Source organism: Sorex fumeus, unplaced genomic scaffold, assembly GCF_029834395.1.
Source record: "Sorex fumeus unplaced genomic scaffold, SorFum_2.1 ptg000020l, whole genome shotgun sequence".
Lineage (NCBI taxonomy): Eukaryota > Metazoa > Chordata > Mammalia > Eulipotyphla > Soricidae > Sorex > Sorex fumeus.
Genome location: NW_026606077.1, coordinates 13,971,568 through 13,991,797, shown reverse-complemented (window position 1 = coordinate 13,991,797; position 20,230 = coordinate 13,971,568). Strand labels below are relative to the sequence as shown.

General features: G+C 62.2%; 1 protein-coding gene across 6 annotated transcripts in view; it reads right to left on the bottom strand.

Annotated features, from left to right (window-relative positions):
* ZMIZ1 (zinc finger MIZ-type containing 1) overlaps positions 1-20,230 on the bottom strand; it is a 181,361-nt gene that overhangs the window by 58,896 nt on the left and 102,235 nt on the right. For all 6 annotated transcript variants that reach the window (XM_056113420.1, XM_056113421.1, XM_056113425.1 and 3 more), the window contains exons 3-5: positions 12,411-12,517; positions 7,843-7,956; positions 2,309-2,414 (exon numbers count right to left, since the gene is read on the bottom strand). In XM_056113420.1, coding sequence (XP_055969395.1) covers positions 2,309-2,414; positions 7,843-7,956; positions 12,411-12,470 — 280 coding nt within the window. In that variant the 5' untranslated portion in view covers positions 12,471-12,517. The remainder of the gene's footprint in view (positions 1-2,308; positions 2,415-7,842; positions 7,957-12,410; positions 12,518-20,230) is intronic.

The following is a 20,230-nucleotide window of genomic DNA, read 5'->3' as shown; positions in this document are numbered from 1 at the left end:
GAGAACGTCCTACACCCTGGACCATCTCTCTGGCCCCTGCACCTTGGTTTCTCCACCCCCCGCCCAGGAATGAGTTTTACTGGTTCCCTGCACAACCTGCTTCTCTCTTTCTTCCTGGGTCATACCCGGCAAGGCTCAGGGAGGTGCACAGGGGACCATGTGGGTGTTGGGGATCGAACCTGGGCCGGCCGCTTGCAAGGCCAATGTCCTCCCTGCTGTGTTGTCGCGGCTTGACGAGAGAACAACCCGGCTCCTTCCTGCCCAGCCTTCAGGCTTCTCCCCACCCATCGCCCTGCGCCCCACTCAGGCTGTCCCGATCCGGGCATCAGGAGCCTTTCCTCAGCCCAGGAGGCCTCGGGCAACCCTGTGCCCCTCCCGGCTGAGTATCGCTGCGTTCCTGCATGTGCACTCTGTAGGGCTGCTCCGGTTTTCTCCCCGGACCCAGAGGGGGGAGCTGGAGCCTTAGCGCCTGCTTTCACAAATAAACGTATGGCTGGGACCGACCACGCTGTTACCTGGTGCTGCCTCTGGGTTAGAACTTCATTCTACCCAGCCCTTCCAGGATCAAGTTTGTTGATCCCTGCCCTAGAATATTTCCTGAGAAGCCTCAGAGGATGCCAATCTCGGGAGGGGCTTTGGAGATCAGCGACGGCAGAGGGGGGTACAACATTTCTTGGACCAACAGCAACTTTCACTTTGTCAAAACGGTATTGGCTTGAGGTGTTGTTGTTATTATTATTGTTATTATTATTTTTGCTTTTGTGGGTCACACCCGGCAATGCACAGGGGTTACTCCTGGCTCTTCACTCAGGAATTACACTTGGCGGTGCTTGGGGGACCATATGGGATGCTTGGAATCAAACCCGGGTTCGCCGCGTGCAAGGCAAACGCCCTACCTGCTGTGCTATCGCTCCAGCCCCAGGTTATTATTAAAACTGCATATTCTGTTTTGACGTATTCAATATGCCAAACACAGTAACAAGTCTCACGATGGAGATGTTACTGGGCCCGCTCGAGCAAATCAATGAACAACGGGAGGACAGTCCTACAGTGCATATTCCGTTAGGAGTAGAAGCCATGAGACCATTTTCTGGCAAGCGGTTCAATACCAGCGCGAGATTCCAACCCAGGCAGTGCCTCAGAGGCCTCTGAGACCTCATCCGCCCTATACAAGAGACCCCCGGCCCACGAGCAGACGCGCAAACCCGTGATCACGACATTTGAGCAGATTTCTGAGAACTCAGTGTGAAAAGTCACTGAAATACATTCATTCATTGAGGCTAGTTCTGGATCTACTCAAATTCACTGCTGGATGGATTCACAGAACACATCTGTATTACAATCACCCTGAAAATAGGCGCTAAGTATGTATGTCTGTGCTGAGGCTACACCTGGTGGTGCTCCCCGCGCAGTGCTCAGGTAGTCATGTGATGCAGAGACCAAACCCGGGGCTTCCACATGCAGAGCACGGGCTCTGGCCCCTGATTCTCTCTTTCCTCCTGAATTATTCTGACTCAATAAAACGTGCGAGCAATACACAGACACTGCAATTTTTCTCTTTTTTTTTGTTGAATTGTTCTGACCTGACACAGTAAGGGCAGTGTCGTCCACATGTCTAGAATGCTGCTGGCCCACGCAAAGGAGATTCTCATTCTTTCTGCCTTCCCGAGGGGTAAACTGAGGCTCAGAACTCTGACCGGTCAGAGTTCACACAGCACTAGCAGCTGGAGTGCGGCTCTGAGAACGGCAGAGGCTGCTGCTGGCAGAGATTTGTGCCTTATTTTAAACATGGGCTTAGGGTTTGGGGCCAGGTCAGCAGTGCTCAGGGCTGACTCCTAGTCCTGGAAGTGCTCGGGGCACCACATGGGGGGTTGTGGATGGAACCCAAGCTGGCCGCGTGCAAGGCAGGTGTCCACCTTGCTGCACTCTCGCTCCAGCTACTTTAAACACAGTTTTTGAATGAGAAAAGAAAAGAAGTATCAGGGTTAAAAGAGATGGCCGGCCACACAGCCAGCTCGGCCGGTCCGGCTGCATGACCTGGGAATGTCCCTTCAAATCTTGAACCACAGTTTCCTCACAGTGCTGGTGACCCTCATGCCAGCCTCTCAGTGCCCGCGTGGTGGTCTGTGGGTTCTACACTGCCCCCACAGTGAGGACACATGAGGTGGGCGCACGAGACGTGGGCTCCAGGTGGGGAAGAGACCCCACTCAGAGGCCCAAACCAGCCGGCACGCCAGGGGATGGAAGTGCCAAGGTTCTCATCTGGGTCCCGCTGCCACCCGCATGGCCGCACCTCACAGGCACCTACCGGCAGACTTGGGCGTGAACTTGTCCCGGTTGGCAGCGCACACGGCCAGCAGCCTGTAGCCGAGGTCCAGGTCGAAACCTTGCTGAGCTGCCACTCGGCTGACCACCTGCCGGAGGGGAGAGGCCAGGGTCAGCCAAGGCAGCCCCCCGGGCCCGAAGCTCCGGGGCTCCTTCTGGCCTCGTGGCTTGCGGGACCTCAGGCTTGGACACACTGCAGAGGGATGCTTGCGGCCAATTCTGGGGGGCTTGCGGCCTCTTCCGCTTTGGATGGCCCAGGTGGGCTCTCCACTACTCCCCAAGCCCCAGCCCCCCAGAATTCCCCAGCCACCCCAGCCCTCACAAAGCTCTATCGCTGTCTCTTTTGGTTGGTTTCTTCTGGGCCAGACCCAGGGGCGCTCAGGGCACCGTATGGGATGCCAGGGGTCTGACTCAGGTTAACCGCGTGCAAGGCAAATGCTGGCCTGCTGTGCTCTCGCTCCAACCCACTACCATCACCTTTGTTTGTTTGGTTTTTGGTTTGGGGGCCACACCCGGCGATGCTCAGGGCTTCCTCCCGGCTCTGCACGGAGGAATCACTCCTGGCGGTGCTCAGGGGAACCGTACTTGGTACTGGAGATCGAACCTGGGTCTGCAAGTGCTAGATAAATGCCCCACCTGCTGAACGAGGGCTCCGGCCCGCCCTCACCATCTGGCCCGAGGCTGACTGTCTCGGCCTGGGGTGGGGGTGGGGGGAAGGAGGACAGAGTGGGGACCAACAGCGCCCTGCCCAGTGGATGTGCACGGGGCGCTCAGCATTCAGTCCTGGGAGTCAGCGGCGTCCAGGGCTCCAGGGCCAGGCTCCTGAGCCCCACACCGTGTTGAGTGCCCGCTGACCCTGGTGTCCATTCACTTCCCGCGGCCGTCAGATGGGCCAAAGTGGGCGCTCGGTCCCCTGCGGCACGTGTGATGGGGGCCTCCCACCTGCTCCCAGTCTCCACCCCGGGTCCCGCTGTTGCCAGAGCTGCGCCCGCGCCCGCCGCCTTCCTCATTAGCCGCAGCCAAATTAGGTTTCCTGATTAGGAAGGAAGGACCTGGGAGACGGAGTCGTCGCGGGGAGCAGCTGGGGAGGCCACGGCTGACTGCAGAAGGCGCCTTCCCAGCTGTGGGCTCGCTCGGCAGCTCCTCAGAGGGGGCAGACTCGCGCCTCCAGCTCAGGGCTGCGGGACCCGAGGCCCGGCCGACACCGCTGCTACTTGGCAGTTCCCCGCTCCCTCTGGGCTCATGCAAAGACACTTGAAGCCCAGAGAGAGCCAGTCCACGGGCCTCTGGGAAGGGGACCCACCTCCCAGCCGGCTCTGCGGGAAGGAGCCTCTCAGGGTTGACCGCTGGCTCCGTTCCTGCTGCCAACAGCTGCCCTGCACTGTGCTCTGTTCTCGCCCGCTCCACTAGGGCCCCGTGCTGTGGTCTTAGTGCTCCATGTCCCCCCACAATGGTGTCTGCGAGTCCCTGAGCTCCCCAGGGCGGCCTCCCTGCCTCCCCAAGAGCCTTCTTGTCCCAGGGGATAGATAGTTCATCCCCAGGAGACATTTCCCCAGAGCTGGGGTAAGTCTGAGCTGGAAAAGCTGGTTTGGCTGAGATGTGGACAATGTGTCTCTTCAGGAGGGCCTTGGGGACAGGAGAGAAGCTGCAGACAGGAGTGTGTGGAATGGTGCAGGTGGGGCAGCTATGGGAGGAAAACGTGAACTCCGTGAAGGAAACGTGGACGTTGTGAGGAAAATACAGAGGCCGTGAGGGAAACGCGGACACTGAGAAGGAAACGTGGATGGTGTGTGATGGAGACGGGAATGCTGTGAGGGAAACGCGGGCGCTGTGAGGAAATGTGGACACCGTGAGAGGAAAACACGGATGCTGTGCGAGGGCAACATTCACGCTGGGAGGTTTAAAATGTTCACGCTGTGTGAAGGAAACATGGATGTTGCATGAGGGAAATATGTGTGGTGTGAGGAAAACAATGCTGTGTGAGGGAAAGGTGGACATGGTGTGAGGGAACCGTGGACGCTGTGTGTGGGGGACATGGATGCTCTGAGGAAAAGGTAGAAGATGTGTGTGGGAAATTTGGGAAACATGGATGCTGTGAGGGAAACATGGACACTGCGGGGGGGAACGTGGACACTGTGGGGGGAAACGTGGACACGGGGGGGAATGTGGACACTGAGGGGGGAAACGTGGACGCTGTGAGGGAAATGTGGAAACTGTGGGGGGGAAATGTGGATGCTGTGAGGGAAACATGGGCACTGTGGGGGGGAGGAAACGTGGATGCTGTGAGGGAAACATGAACACTGGGGGGGGGGAACATGGACGCTGTGAGGGAAATGTGGACACTGTGGGGGGGAAATGTGGATACTATGAGGGAAACGTGGACAATGGGGGGAGGAAACGTGAACACTGAGGGAAATGTGGATGTTGTGTGAGGGAAATGAGAATGCTGTTGGGGGAAATACAGGCGCTATGTGAAGAAAATATGGACACTGAGCAGTCTGGGAGGAGAAGACAGGCTCTCAGGGTGGCGGGCTGTGGGAAATGCTCCCTAAATAGGGAAGCACCTCATTTTCCCAGGAGCTCCTTGACAGGTGGTGCTGTACTGGCTTCACAGATCAGGAAACCCAAGATACAAACTGTCCAGAGAGTTAGCCTGGGTGCTTTCTAGCCAAGGCCTCTTCATCAGCCCACAAAGGGTTAAGGCTGTAATTCCCACCTTCCGGGCACCCTCGGGCCCTGGGTGAGGGCAAGGAGACAAAGGTCCCAGCTTTGGCCAATACAGGCTAATCCTGTTGCTCTGGTTTTGAAACACCAAAATCTAACTAGGAAAATTGAGCAAGAGGAGACTGGGGCAGACTGCTGAGAGCCTGCAGGAGGGCGGTTCTGGGGTGCGGGGAGGCCTCTGGGTGCAGGGGGAAGCTGTGGGGTACAGGGAGGGCAGCTGTGTGGTGCAGGGGGAGGTTCTGGGGTGCAGGGGGCAACTCTGGGGTGCAGGCGCTCCTGAGAGCAGAGCCCAGTGTCCATGGGTTCCGGCCGCCTCCTCTCAGGCCTACTGAAGGGCGCTTGGCACCTGTGAGGCAGAGTGGTGCTGGGCCCTGGGACCCTCGGGCCCCCAAGAGCCGTGGGAGGGTGTGACTGAGAGCAGAGGGAAGGGTCACCCCAGGCAGCTCTGGAAGGCCCTTCATGGAGGCTGTGCCCTGCCTCTGCCAGGGACAGGGAAGGGGCGTGTGTGGCGGGTCCCAGGGGTTCCCTGGCTCTCATCCCGCCCACCCCAAGGCAAGTAAGTCACTGGTCTTCTGGAGTCCTGGGAATGTGGGCATCACCCCTAGGACCCAGGTCTGTCTCCATGGCAACACCCTCCAGCGGAGCCCTCAATGCCCACTCCGCTGCCCACTCAGTGCAGGCCATACGGGATACACAACCCTAATCTGTGGTGACTGTCGCTGCGGTTCCCGCCCTTCCTCAGCTGCCCTGGAGCCGAGTGCAGGCAGGTCCGGTCCCAGGGCAGCTTCTACCAGGCCCACGGGCTCTCTGGAGTCAGGTAGGGGAGAGCCTGGCTCTGCGCAGAGCAGCTGTCTGTGAAATCCACCTCTCTGGGCCTCAGTTCCCTCAGAGGGAGAGAAAGAGAAGAGGGAGGGAGGGAGAGAGGGAGGGAGGGAGGGAGGGAGAGAGAGGAGAAAGAAGAGAGGGAAAGAGGGAGGGAGGAAAGGGGAGAGGAGAAAAGGAAGAGAGGGAGAGGGGGAATGAGTGGGGGGGAGAGGGAGTTCGCCTCCTGTGACTGCCCTGGGGTAGGGTGTGCGCGTGCCTAGGCTCGATGTCCGGCTCCTGGGCTGTGGCCAGCAGGTTTTGTTCTGGCGGAGAGCAGGATGGAGGCATGAGGCCAGCTAAGCCTCTGTACAGCCTGCAGCCCCTGACTCCGGATGCTGAGGGCTCTGTCCAGCACACTGGTCTGAAGGCCCCCAGCCCCCATACAGCGAGCGTCTTCCTGGCTTCCTCCTGGGGAAGCTCACCGTGATCCCTCCCTCCTGTCCACCCTGGGGCTCCCTTTCATAGCCCCCCGCCTCCCTCCTCACAGACATCCCAGCCCCAGCTCAGGCCTTTCCAGGCCCCTGGCCCCAGAGCACAAACTCTCCTTGCTCAGCCCATGGCGTGTCCATGCGTTCCTGCTGCCCCCTCACCTCTGCTGGCGACCCCAGCCCGCTGGGGTTCCCGAGCCCACGGAGCCCCTACCTGGCCACCGTCCTCAATGGCCCCTGGGACTGCGTAGCACTCGCGGGGCGGGTGGGGGGGTGGTGCAGAGTCCTCACGCCCTGCCCAGAGCAGGGACCAGAGTGTGTGAGGGTGCCCGGGGCCGTGCCACCGTCCACCTCGGCTCTGATCCCGAGGGCACTGGGGGCCGCTCTCGCTTGTCCCCAGCCTCAGGCTTAGACTGAACCAGGATCTTCACAAAGAGGATTAGAGGAGCTGGCAGGGGTGCGGGGTGGATGCATGGCACAGGCCCTCGGGAACCTGGGGGGGGCGGGTGTGACCTGTGGGGAAGGCTGGTGGGGGGGGCGGTCATCCCAGTGGGTCTGCCCGGGGGCCGGGCAGGCAGAGGGCTGCTGACTGGCTTGGGGTCCTACGAAGGGATTCACCAAGGCACTCAGTTCCTCCCTTATAAAATGAGAGAGGCCAGATAGGATAGCAGGTGGGGCATTTTCTTTGCACGCGGCAGACGTGGGTTCGATCCCCGGCATCCCATATAGTCCCCCGAGCACCACCAGGAGTAACCCCGGAGCACCCCTGAGGGTGGCCCAAGCCAAGCAAACACGAACAGAGAGGGGGTATGAGACGGGCTCCTGCGGCCCTCTTGGCTCTGTGCCTGCCAGCCGGGCTCCCAGCAAACTGCTCACGCGACGCTGGTGGCCAGCGTGCCCACAGACCCTCTGGATGTGGGTGGGTGCTCCCCCCAGGGTCAGCAGTCTGCAAGGTCCAGGGCTTGAAAAGCCTGAGTCACCCAGGGCCTGGCCTGGCCTGGCGTCCACTGTGCCTTGGCTGCAGGAGCTCGGTCAGCTCCTGAGGGCCATGGGTTTGCCCTGCTGCCCGCCCCACGGTTCCCCAAGGACGCTGGGCACTCGGCTCAAGACCTGCACGTCCATCCAGAGACTTGGACTCAGCCAGGCATCCTGCCTCAGCTTTCTGGGCCAGAGTAGGGGCCAGAGAGATAGCGCAGTGGGTAGGGCACTTGCTTTGCACACAGCTGACCTGGGTTCAATCCCCAGCATCCCACAGGGTCCCCTGAGCACCGCCAGGAGTAAGCCCCAAGCATCACCAGGTGTGGCCCCTGAACAGAAACCAACCAAACGGTCCGCCCAGCTGAGTGTGTGACGGTTGGGTCTGGGTGGAGGAGATGTTGCCCGTGGCCCTCGGCTTTGCTTCCTGACAGTGACACTGCCCATCACACTGGCCCTCCTGAAAGCGGGATCCACCCCCTCCCGAAGTGACCCTTGCCCGGGAGGGCGGGAGGCGCAGACTCACCGTCAAACAGCCCATCAGGCTCTGCTCGAAGGGTCGCTGGAAGGCTCGGGGGTCTCCGCACCAGTCCAGCAGCTCCGTGGCGGCATTGTGGAAGTTGGCGGGGTTCTGGAGGTGCTGTGGGCGGGGAGAGGCAGCGTGAGGCGCCACGGGGCCCAGGGGTGGGGCAAAGCCCAGGAGGGCTGGAGGACACAGCGGGCCAGCGACCCACTCAGCCCGATGACCAAGGCCTCCGCGTGAGCAGCCAGAGAACTGCCAGGGTGGACTCCGGTGCTGTGGGGCGCGGGGACCCTGAGAGCGGCCAGGACCAAACCAGGCTGGCTGAATGCAGGGCACACGCCTTCCCCGCTGTCCTCTGGCTCCGGCCCTGCCAGGGCTCTCTGGACCCACAGGCTCTGGGCTCTGCAGCCAAGGCAGCTTCCCCGGCCAGAGGCACGGGGCAGGGACAGATGGGACCCAGAGCAAGGGACCCCCAGCGGGCTGAGCCCAGGTGGCCACAGTGCGGCAAGTGCGGCCTTCAGAGGTGTCATGCGGCCCTGATGGAGGCGGGCGCACTCTGCCTGGCATGCATATGGGATGCCGGGGACGACCCGCCTGACACGTAGCAGCCTCACTGCCCCGAGCCCAGGCCCTTCCCATCTGTAAAATGGGGATGCAGCCCGCTTTGGGGGGGGGGGGGGGCACGGAGAGCAAACATTTCTGGTGCTCTGGCTTAGTTTTATTTTGTTGGGGGCCTCGCCTGGAGGTGGCCTTGGCTCACTGCCGACCTCACTCAGGGGTCCCTCCCGGCGGGCTTAGGGGGACATCCAGGGGCCGGGACCTGGGCCAGCCCCTGTGAGACAGCTGCGACCACAGCACAGCGACACAAAAGGAGGCTGGAGCGGGGAGGAGGGTGGGCACCGCCTCTGCCCGCTCTGCGGCGGAGGAGGACGAGGCCAGGGCAGAGAGGGCGGAGGCCACAGACCAGGCTGGGGCGTCTGGCATCTGCAGAGGCCGCTGGACCCCTCGCCTCTGCCCCTGCTCTGTTGGAAGCCCAGGAGACACCGGGCCCCCGGGGGGAGTCGTGTAAACCGGCTACCTCGCGGCCTGCGCGCGCTCTGGTTAACCGGGTCGTTCCATTTATTCACGTGCTTCACACCCGACTGCCAGGCCGCAGCCTCCTCCAAGCGCCGTCTCCTGGGCACCACGGGGGCCTCGGGCCTGGTTCAGGGTCCAGAACCAGGGGCTGGAGCGACAGCACAGCGGGGAGGGCGCTGGGCTTCATGCAGCCGGCCCAGGTTCGACCCCAGTACCCCACAGGGCCCCCGAGCCCACCAGGAGTGATCCCTGAGCAGAGCCAGGAGTCAGCTTGGAGCACCGCTCGGTGTGGCCCAGAACAGAAAAACACACAAAAAACCTGCTCATGTCCAGCCTCCCACACCCTGCGGCCACGCCTGGCTCTCAGGGTGGGCTCTGGCCGGTCACTGTGGGTGCTGCCCGTGGGTGGACAAAACAACAGGAATCATGCTGGACGGCTGCTGGCCATGTCCACTGTCACTGAGGGATGCTAAGACTGGGTAGGCGCACAGACAGACTTGGACAAACCCGCTGACCCCTGCTCCTGGGGCCTTCTCAGCGACATGGGCGTGGGACACAGTCAGGTGCTCCCTGCGCGTGGGCTTCTCCCGGGACCCCTGAGAGCAGCCTGAGCCCCCTCGCCCACCTGTGTGTGCCTGACACCAGCTGTTCATCGGTCTTTGGTGACCTGCCAAGGGGAGGAGGGATTTATTTTGGTTCGAGGGCTCATCCGGCAGTGCTCAGAGCTGACTCCTGACTCTGTGCTCGGGGCTGGCTCCTGGCAGGGCTTGGAGAGACCCTATGGGGTGTCGGTTCAGGGGCTCATCTGGCAGTGCTCAGGGCTGACTCCTGACTCTGCTCAGGGCTCGCTCCTGGCAGGGCTTGGAGGGACCCTATGGGGTGTTGGTTCGGGGGCTCATCTGTCAGTGCTCAGGGCTGACTACTGACTTGGAGGGACCCAATGGGGTATTGGCCACTCACAAGGTTAAATGTCTAAACCCTGAACTAGTTCTACGGCCAGAGAAGACAGACTCGAGAATGGATTTTCTCCGCACACTGACGACCAACTCTGCCATCTCGACAATCCCTCGAGAGATCCAAAGCACGGCAGGGGTTGTGGGCACCAGAGCAGGGACTGGCTCCCTGGACCCAGTGAGGGATGTGGTTCATCAGTCTGTGAGTCGAATGACCCATCCATCCATCCACCCCCAGCTCCGTTCATCCACCCACTGCTCACCCACTCACGACTGTGCTCCTCACTCCCCGCCACCTCCCCGTCCACCCACTCATACCAGCTGGACCCTCAGCCACCGCTCACCCACTTGCCCACCATCAACCACAGCTGCCCCAGCCAGCCCTGGCCACGCCCTCCAGCTGCCCACTCACCCGTCTGCTCAGCCTCCTACCACTTCCTTCCCTTGTTTATGAGCCCACCCAGAAGATGGTGGGCCCACTCTGCGCCATGGGCTCTTCTAGACTCTGCTGGGTCTGCAGCTGGGTTCAGCACGGTCTCTGCCCACAAGGAGACCGGTGGGAGATTTCCTTTATGGCCTTCGGGGGCATCAGGAGAAAGGGCAGGACGAGCGAGTGGGAGGGGCTGGGATGCACACACCGGGTGGACATTCAGGAGGGGGGTTACGGGCAGGAAATAGCAAGTGGAGCCAGGAGGGTCCCTGGGCAGGGGGCTCCTCCGGCCCCAAGGCTGAGAAGGGGGAATGAAATGGAGGGGAGGCCCGGGGGGAGGCTGGGCAGCGGGTATTGTGGAGACCCGGGCAGGCCGGTCGGAGCCCAGCAGACAGCAAGGCCCGGCACCACGTCCACTGCATCCCCGAGCACGCAGACCTGCGCCTTTCCCTTCGGATTAGGGCGCAGCACCCTGAGAGGCCACAGTCCCCGCCAGCTGCAGCCGCCCTCTGGGCAGGACATCTCCGCTGCCGGGCCCAGGGGGGGAGGGGCGTGAAGGAGCAGCAGCAGCTCCGAGGGGGCCGGCTCTCGTCCCAGGTGTGCGACACAGCTGCACACGTGTGAATGCGTGTGTGTGTGTGTGTGGGCGCACATGTGCAAAGTGCTCCCTCCATGCGTGTGAAGCTCTCGGCGTGCGCTGCCTGCACCTGTGTGTCAGCCTCACTGTATGTGCACAGGCCCCCTGGTGCACCCTGGGTAGACCGAGCTCCGCCCTGTCGTGGGGGCTGCTCTCTGGCCCCCAGGAAGGCCGAGAAACAGCAGGGACCCAGATTCCCAGCACGTCGGAGGCTGGTGCCAGGGCAGAAAGTCAGGCTGTGAGCCGCCGCACACCTGGGGCTGAGCAGGCTCGGGTTTGGGGCAGGATGTGCGTGCGCGTGCACGCATGACGACACATGTGTGAACACACATGTCTGCATGCATGCATGTGATTGTGCACGTGTACCTGTATGTGCACATGCGGGTGCAAATGCATGTTGCGTGAATGGACGTGCGTACGTGATATGTGCCTGTGGGTGCGTGTGTGAACGCATACATGTGTGATTGTACATGGTGTGAGGCTGCATGTGCCTGAGTGCCTGCATGTGATCGTGCATGTGTGTGTTTCGTGTGTGTGTGTGTGTGTGTGTGTGAGAGAGAGAGCGAGCGCATGCAGGGTGGGGGTGCCGACAGACATCCCTCCCGGGCGGGAGAATCTGGGTCACGGGCAGAGCGGGAGGAGGCGGCTCGTCTGGTTTCTATTCTATGACCGTGGCAGAGGCGTGACTGGCATTTGGGGGAGCGGCTCGGCTGAGTTCAATCTGTCGCGAGTCTCCTTCAATTTCCTCTGGCGGCCCTGAGCGGCCTCCCAGATCGCTCTGCTCGATGCTAACGAGAGGGCACGGCCGCGGACAGGCACCGGCGTCCAGGCTGCTGACCTGAGCTTGCGGCCAGGCTGGGGTCCCGCATTCCCTGCCCTCCGTCTCCAGTCGCTGGCAGGACCCCCCCCTTGCCTCCTACTCAGAGCACTCCAGGGGGCCGAGCCGTGGCCCTGTTCCCGGCGGGAAGCTGAAGCCACAGCGTGTCCCAGAAGAACGAGGCCCCAGACCCCCCCCTCCCCAGGAGGGCTGCCCGGTCTGGGCACTGTCCCTGAGCCGTGGCGGGGGTGTAGCCGCTCATCACTCAGCGGAGTGAGTGCGGGTGTCGGGGGCGGCTGTCTGACCCCTGACCCTGCCCTCTCGCCCTTGGGGGGTTGGAGGGGGTCTCTGGGACCATACGGGATGCTGGGGATGGAGCCTGGTTGTGCGAGGCCTTCGCCGCCGTGCACTGCCCCCGCCCGCTTTGGTTTCTGTGTCTGACAGCGCAAGCAGAGGAGGCCAAGGCCGGGCGGGGCAGCGAGCGGGGAGCGAAGGCTGTGCGGGCGCTTCTCACTGCAGACTGGAGGGCACTGCGGGGCCACAGCCACAGCGCCGAAGGCAGGAGAGGGATGGGGCAGAGGCCCAGTGGAATCCCGGCTGGGCTGGTCCTCCAGGGAGGGGGTCCTTCTCCCCCAGCCCGGAGCGGCATGCACGCACCTGCTTGATGCACTGCAGTCGGTCATTCGTCTGCTGGATGTGTCTGTCCATAGAATTCATCCTGGCCGTGGGGCTGGCTTCTACCCGAGAGCCATGAACGTGTCCAGCTGTGGAGAGAGGAGGGTGGGGGGGAGTCACTCACGGGGCCCTCCCGGCCGCAGCCTCCTCTGAGTGCCGCCTCTGCCGGGAGGGAGATGGAGATGCAGAAATCCCGCCAGCCCCAGCTCCCCCACCCCCATCTCTGGCTTGGGCCGCTCCCTCACTCCTCTGCCTGTCCCCGGACCCGGATCTGTGTGTCACAGGAGGCTGCAGGAGCTGGCCAACGATACTGTGATGCTTTGCACTTCCCGGGCTCCAAGGTGCCTCCACCCCCAAAAAGATCCAGATGCCTCGTGGGTGACGCTCTGCCCCACATCCACCTCCTCAAAGTCCGCCGGGACCCCCGCTTCCCTCTAGTCTCTTCTTTTTTTTTGCTTTTTGGGTCACACCCGGCAATGCACAGGGGTTACTCCTGGCTCATGCACTCAGGAATTACCCCTGGCGGTGCTCAGGGGACCCTATGGGATGCTGGGAGTCAAACCCGGGTCGGCTGCGTGCAAGGCAAACGCCCGACCCGCTGTGCTATTGCTCCAGCCCCTCCAGGCCCCTTCTCCCAACACACGCCGAATACCGCCGGCCTCACTGAGGCAGGAGAGCCTCCAGCGTCAACGGAAACCCAGAGGAAATGGCGACTTCTCTTCCTCCTGGATTCGCGGCCCCAGAGGGTGGTGCTCGGGGCAACCCTCTGCCTGGTGCTCAGGGGACCGTGCGGTGCCAGGGGGAGCACCTGGGCTTCCCACATGCAAAGCACGTGCCCAGCCTTGGGAACTATCTCTACCCACCCCAGCCTTCTCACTGCCGAGTGGCTGCCCCACACGTCCACTGCCCAGGGGTCACTTCCTCACGGACTTTTCCGTGTGTCTCCCCTTCCTGCCCAGGGGCTTCTCACACCTCTGCCAGAGGAATGGCAGGGATGATCCTGGGCTCTTCCCAGCTCTGATCATTGAGCACTGTTGCGTGAGTCCATTTTCCCACCCCTTGGGTTACTGGGCCACACTCAGTGGTGCTTAGGGTTTACTCCTGACTTTGTGCTCAAGGGTCATCCCTGGAAGTTCTTGGGCTCTGTCAGGGCCGCCGCTGTCCCTTCTGGGTCCTGGGGCCATCTTTCACACAAGTCGCTTCACTCCGGTGGGACCTTATCTGGGACACACTCTGCCCTGCAGCCTTCCCCCCCCCCCCCCCACCAGCCTGCCAGCAAAAAGGTAAACGTGGGAACGTGCAGGTGGTATTCCATAGTTATTTAGTTTTGGACTTGGTCGTCTGGGCCCAGTATATGCAAGGCAAGTGCCCGAACCTACGGGACCCTCCCCGGCTCCCATATTTATTCCCTCGCTGCCCCTCCCCCACGCCCACTCTCTAACTGCTACACATTTGGGGCCAGAGAGATGGCACAGCGGGTAGGGCGTTTGCCTTGCACATGGCCAACCCGGGTTTGATCCCCGACATCCCACGTGGTCCCCCAAGCACCACCAAGGGTAATTCCTGAGTGCAGAGCCAGGAGTGACCCCCGAGCATCACTGGGTGTGATCCAAAAGGCAAAAGAAAAAAACAAAATAAAACAAAAACCTACTACACGTTTATGTACCCGAGAGTTTACTCTCCTTCTCTGGAGGCCGAGGGAATGAATCAAGGGGCGTATACTTTGCATGGGGAAGTCTGGGTTCACTCTCCAGCATGGCATGGGCCCCGAGTAGCCCCTGAGCACTGCAGGGTGTGACCTCAAAACAAAACTAAACCAGAACCAAAAAATACCAACACCTAACTGCCCTCCCCACAATCAATTCACTGAAGCACTTGTCCAGGGGCTGGAGTGGTAGGCTGATGTTAGTTCGATCCTTGGCATCCCATATGGTCCCCCGAGCACTGCCAGGAGTGAGTCCTGAGTGCAGAGCTGGGAGTAACCCCTGAGCATCACTGGGTGTGGTCCCAAAAGCCAAAAAAAAAAAAAAGAAAAAAAGAAAAAGAGAAACACTTGTCATCAATTCATCCACCCTCCGTCCATCTGCCCATCCATCACTCGTCTGTCGGTCTGTCTGCCCGTCTTCCCAGCCTCTGTCCGCTGGTTCCCACTGAGAAGCCCTTGAAGCAGCCGTCCTGACCGGGTCTCGGTTAGACCTGGGGCAGAGGCCCGTGGGAATGTCCACCTCCCCGGGGTCCTGTGCTCCCAGGCCGCCTCATGTGGTGGATGGTAGGCAGTGGACGCTGATGCCCTCGCAGGAGCCAGCACCAGGCCGGAAACACGGGCACAGGGAGACCGCGTCACGGGCCCTTGGGAGGGCCCCCAGCAGTAGCCGCTGCGTGTTGTGGGGTGCGTGAGGAAGGCCACCAGTGAGGGGCACCAACTTCCCCCGCAAGCAGAATCTCAGCAGCCTTAAGGCACCGGAGTGTTGGGGGCCCAGAACGGGTGTGCCCGGCCACCATCTTTGCTGAGGCTACCCGGGGGCCCTGGGGTTCTGCCCGGACCCATGGGGTCCCAGCTCCACCTGGGCATGGGCAAACACTGGCTGCCAGGGTCCACAGTCAGCCAGGCGGCAATATCCAGCCCCAGGCACCACTAAACAGAATCTGTGCGGGAGGCAGACAGGAAGTACAAAGAAGCTGACAAAGGGCCTGCGGTGGGCCGATGCGGCAGCAGGGGTCGCTGTTGGTCAGCCTAAGTGCCTGGAGCGCTGGTCAGGGCTCAGCAGGGAGGCCTGTGAGCTGCCGGTCAGTCACTGCAGCCGGGGTTACCCACGGCACCGGGACGTGCTCCCTGATGAACTGGCCCCAGGAGCCAGACTCAGGGGCCGCTGGCAGAGGGGGCTTTGGTCTGTGTCTGCTTTGCTTGGGGCCAAGTGGACAGTGCTCAGGGCCACTCCCAGCTCTGCAGTGCCAGGACTCGCACCCGGTCCGACGCGCACGCTCAGACACAGACACACACACAGACATACACAGGCACACACAGACACACAGACACATACACACACAGACACAGAGACACACACATAGACACAGACACAGACACACAGGCACACACAGGCACACAGACACAGGCACAGACACATGCACAGACACAGACACACACAGGCACATAGACACACAGACACACACACACAGGCACACATAGCCAAACACACAGACACAGACACACACATACATACACACACATAGACACATAGATACAGACACACACAGGCACACACAGACACAAACACAGACACACAACACAGACACACACACAGACACAGACACACACATAGACACATAGACACAGACACACACATACACACAGGCACAAACACAGACACACAAAACACAGACACACACACAGACACATGCACAGACACAGACACACACAGGCACATAGACACACAGCCACACACAGCCACAGACACACACATAGACACAGACGCACACAGACACATAGACACAGACACACAAAGGCACACACATACACACACAGGCACACACACACACACACACAGTTCACAAGCTCTCCAAGCCCTGGCCAGAGGTGGTGGGAGGTTCCTCGTGCCCCTCCGAGTATCCCCGAGGGTGCAGAGGGCCTCGGCCAGGGCTCCCAGGGCCGGTGGCCGCAGCAGCGAGAGGGCAGGTCACAGCAGGGTCACCACGAGGGGACGGAGCAGCGTCCCTCAAAAGGCAGCTGAAAGGAGCCCCGAGGCTCATGAACGTGAGGGGGCCGCGGGGGCGACAGGCAGCTCGGGGGGGCCTGGACCTGCTCGTGCTCATCCTGCAGGGCGCAGAAGGACGACAGCACCTGCCCGGGGTCCACAGCCCGGCAGCCTGGAGCAAGCGCCACACCCCTTCCTGGCCCCCCTCCGGACCAGGAGGCCATAGGTCTGCAAGTCTGCGTCAAGGGCTGTGAGAGAGCCCAAAGACACGTCCCTCTGGTCGTCTCCAGTCTGTCCACCCACTCACTGCCCGCCTGCGCAGGCCCTGCACACCCCTCGCCAGCACCTGAAGCAGTGAGTGCTCGCGGCCAGCAGGGGTCGCTCTCCGCCACAGGAGCAGCGGCTGATCCCTTTAAGCCTTTACAAGTCTCGACAAATCCTCTGGGAAAGGCTTCTGCGCCCTCCCAGCCGTAGCGGTGTGGGGGCCCCATGGTCTCGGCCCTTCCCACGACCTGTCCACCCAGAACAGGGAGTGGCTTGAGCAGACCTGCCCCCGTTCCCTGCCCCCCCCCCCCCGGCCTAACAGGTGCTGGAGAGCCAGTCCACTGGGAGGCTTCCCCAAGGGTGCCCTCCGCCACCCTCCTGCCGTGCGGACAGAGCCTGGAACTTGACCTCTCCTGCCTTAGTTTCCCCATATGTCCATCAGGTCAGGGCTGCTGTGTGTGGCAGCAACTGAACGGAAAGCTCCATCTGGACAAATGGACACGCCCGCGGCCGGCCAGCGAGGACAGGAGCCTGGGGGACGGGCCCAGACACTGCCCCTGCCGGAGCCTCACTCTCCCCTGCCCTGTGGTCAGCTGGGCGGGGCACAGGAGCGCCTGAAGGTGATGGCTGGCTTGGTCTGGGGTTGAGTCTGCCCAGGACACCCCTCTCCTTAGTGTGGCCCAGAGGTGGCTCCTATTCACACCCCAGCGTGGCGGGAGGGGGCTGGGTACCAGGGGCGTATGTGACCCTACAGGAAGAGGTGCCGCAAGGGGCCTGGGTAAGTGGGCCCCACACTCTCACTGGACGCGAGGGGACACGCAGCTGGGTGAGGCAGGACCCTCAGTCACAGTTTTAAAAGTCAAATTTTTAATTTATTTGGCCTTGGGCCATGCCCGGCTGTGCCCAGGGCTGACTTCCAGTACACGCCCAGGAATCCCTCCTGGTGGCGCCCTTGGGGGACCCCCTGGGGCGGGGGCGGGAATAGCCACGCCTGGGCACGCCACAGGCAGAGCAAATGCCTCCCCACTGTGCTGTCTCCTTGGCCCTCGGGTCATTCTAGGCTGGACGTGAGGCCTCTCCTGGTCCTCTAGGTCCCTGGTCCTCTCCTCCCTGGTCGTGTGGGGTGGGGTGCTGGGAGCTGGGCCACAGAGACGTGGAGCCGACGGCTTCCTGGGTGCTGGGTCCTCCCGCCGTGTGCCCTGGGGGCCGGGCGTGCTGGCCGGGCACATGCAGCGGCCACAGCGTGCGCAGGCGCCGTGACGACAGGCGGGAGTCCCCCTGCGGCCCGTGGTCACCAGCTCTCAGGCCGGGGAGGGGGAAAGGCCGGCCCTGGCAGGTCCCACCCCAGCCTGGCACCCAGAAAAAGCCTGACCATGTTCTGCAGGTGGGCGGGGACATGAGGGTCTTCGTGGCGCAGACTGGCATGAGCCAAAGGCCCGTGTGAGCCAGCCCTGACCAGAGGCGCTCAGGAAATGGGAGGGACCCCAGTGACCCGCTCGAGTCCCCAAGAGTGACACACGGAGCCCGAGTGGGACAGGAAGGGCCCCAGGTGACGAGAGGGGCATGCTTACACTTGAAGGGTCTGAGCCAGGTCACTCAGGACTGGGCTGTGGGGTCCACAGGACTTAGGGTTAGGGTGAGGCTGAATCACGGGACGCCAAGAAAAAAGGGCTAGCACAGTGGGCAGGACACTTCCCACACACAGCTGACCCAGGCCGGGGCCCCCAGCACCACTAAGGTCCCCTGAGCATGGCCAGGAGTGATCTCTGGTTCCTGGTCCCCACCTGGCCGTCGTCAGGACTGACTCTGGGTGCTAGGGGGCAATACACAGTTCCAAGGGACCAAATATGGTGCTGGGGTCCGACTGGGGTCTGCCACGTGCAAGACAATCACCTAGACCCCCATCTCTCCTGCCCAACCCTCATTGTTAAAGGTGAAAGAGCAGAAGCTCAGAGACTGAGCAGCTGACCACCGCACAGAGCGCGGACCTGCACTTGCTGCTTGTTTTCTGGGTCACACCTGGTGGGGCTCAGGGTTCACTCCCGGCTCTGTGCTCAGGGCTCACTCCTCACTCTGTGCTCAGGGCTCACTCCTGGTTCTGTCCTCAGGGCTCACCCCCGGCTCTGTCCTCAGGGCTCACTCCCAGTTCTGTCCTCAGGGCTCACTCCTGGCTGTGCTCAAAGGTTACTCCTGGCTCTGTGCTCAGTACTCCTGGCAGGCTTGGAGTACTGGAGCGGGGTCAGCCACATGCCAGGCTAGTGCCCCGTCTCTGCTATCCCCCAGGCCCCCTGACTTTGGACTTGCTGCCTGGGGTGAAGTAGGGAAGGTGGCGGGAGGACTCAGCCCCAGGGCGTGTCAGGGAAGGGGCAGAGGGAGGGGAGGTCCCTGGTGCCGCGGAGGGACCCTGTCCTCCACGCAGTGGCCATGTCCAGGACCCTCGCTTGGGGGGTGCCTGGCCATGAGGCTGCAGGACACTGTCTCCCAGTCCTGTCCCCGCGGGCACAGCTGAGTGTGAGGAGGACCCGCTCAGGACGGCGCTCTGCAAAGGGAACCCTGACTCGGACCACAGTGCTCCCACGGCCCCAGCCACTTCAGGGTGAGCGCCTGGCTCCTGGAGGGACCCGATTCTCCCCTGGCCCTCAGCCCCAGCATCCTCCGTCTGGAGTGGCGTTTCTCAGCGGGGCCCACAAGGGGATAGGGCCAGCCCGACCACCTTACACCACGCCGGGTACTGTAGCCGTGCCGACCTCCCCAGACAGCTGAGGTGCTTGCTGGCACCTTCCCTGCAAGTGCCAGGCGAAGAATGCAGACCTGGCCCTGCCAGAGCTGCCCGGGGCCAGGCCAGGCCTCCAGCGTCCCCAAACGGCGCTGACCCCCGCTTGCGTCTCAAGACCCCGGGCCCCTCAGGAAGGGCCAGCAGGAGGGAGGGCGAGCGGGGACCGGTCCCAGGCTGGGCATCTGTCCTGGGTCCCTAGAGGCTCCCCCCCTTGGAGCCCTTGGTCCCTGCTGCCGCCCGACCCCCATCCCCACACCGAGAGAATGCACCGGGCAGGCCAGGGATGGCCACCTGGAAGGATGCCCACCCACCCCCAGTCCCGGTGTAACACACAGCCAGCGAGCTGGCAGACGCACCCTGGCACCCCCCCCGCCCCCCCGGCCCAAGGGTGCCATTCCTCCCACCCTCTCACCACATGGGGAGGCCTCCTTTGTAATTTCTCCAATTAAAATAAAAAAGCACCAAAGGGACCCACAAGCGGAGACTTACTTGAGCCTACAGTGGTGGGGAGGGAGGGAGGGAGGGAGGGAGGGAGGGAGGGAGGGAGGAAACTTCTCGCGGCCCTGAGGGTCACGGGTGGCCAGGGGCCACACTGGTCACTCCCTAACGGGGAGCAGGCGGGTGCGCCTGCATGTGGCCATCCACCAGCTGCCAAGAACGTGGGCATGTGAGAGCGTGGTGGCGGGTGTGGGCCATGCCCCAAGGGGGGCCAAGCACGGAGTGGGCAGCGGTGCCCAGCTCTGTGCCTGGGGGGCTTCTAGGTGCCATCACGGGCCAGAAAGCACAGAACGGGGGGTGGGCTTTGACGTTACTCAAGAAACATTCAACCTTTTGAAGCCAGTGACTTTGGGTGGGGCGTGGGCGGGGCTGGGGCCACACTCAGCAGTGCTAAGAGCTCACTCCTGGCTCTGTGCTCTCTCGAGTGCTCGGTGGAGCACATGGGGCGAAGGGGATCGAACTAGGGTCAGCTGCATGCAAGGCAGGTGCTCTCCCTGCCGTGTCAACCTTCCAGCCCCTAAAGGAGAAGCATGCTGAAACTAGACTATAAACCGAACATGATTGCCACTCAA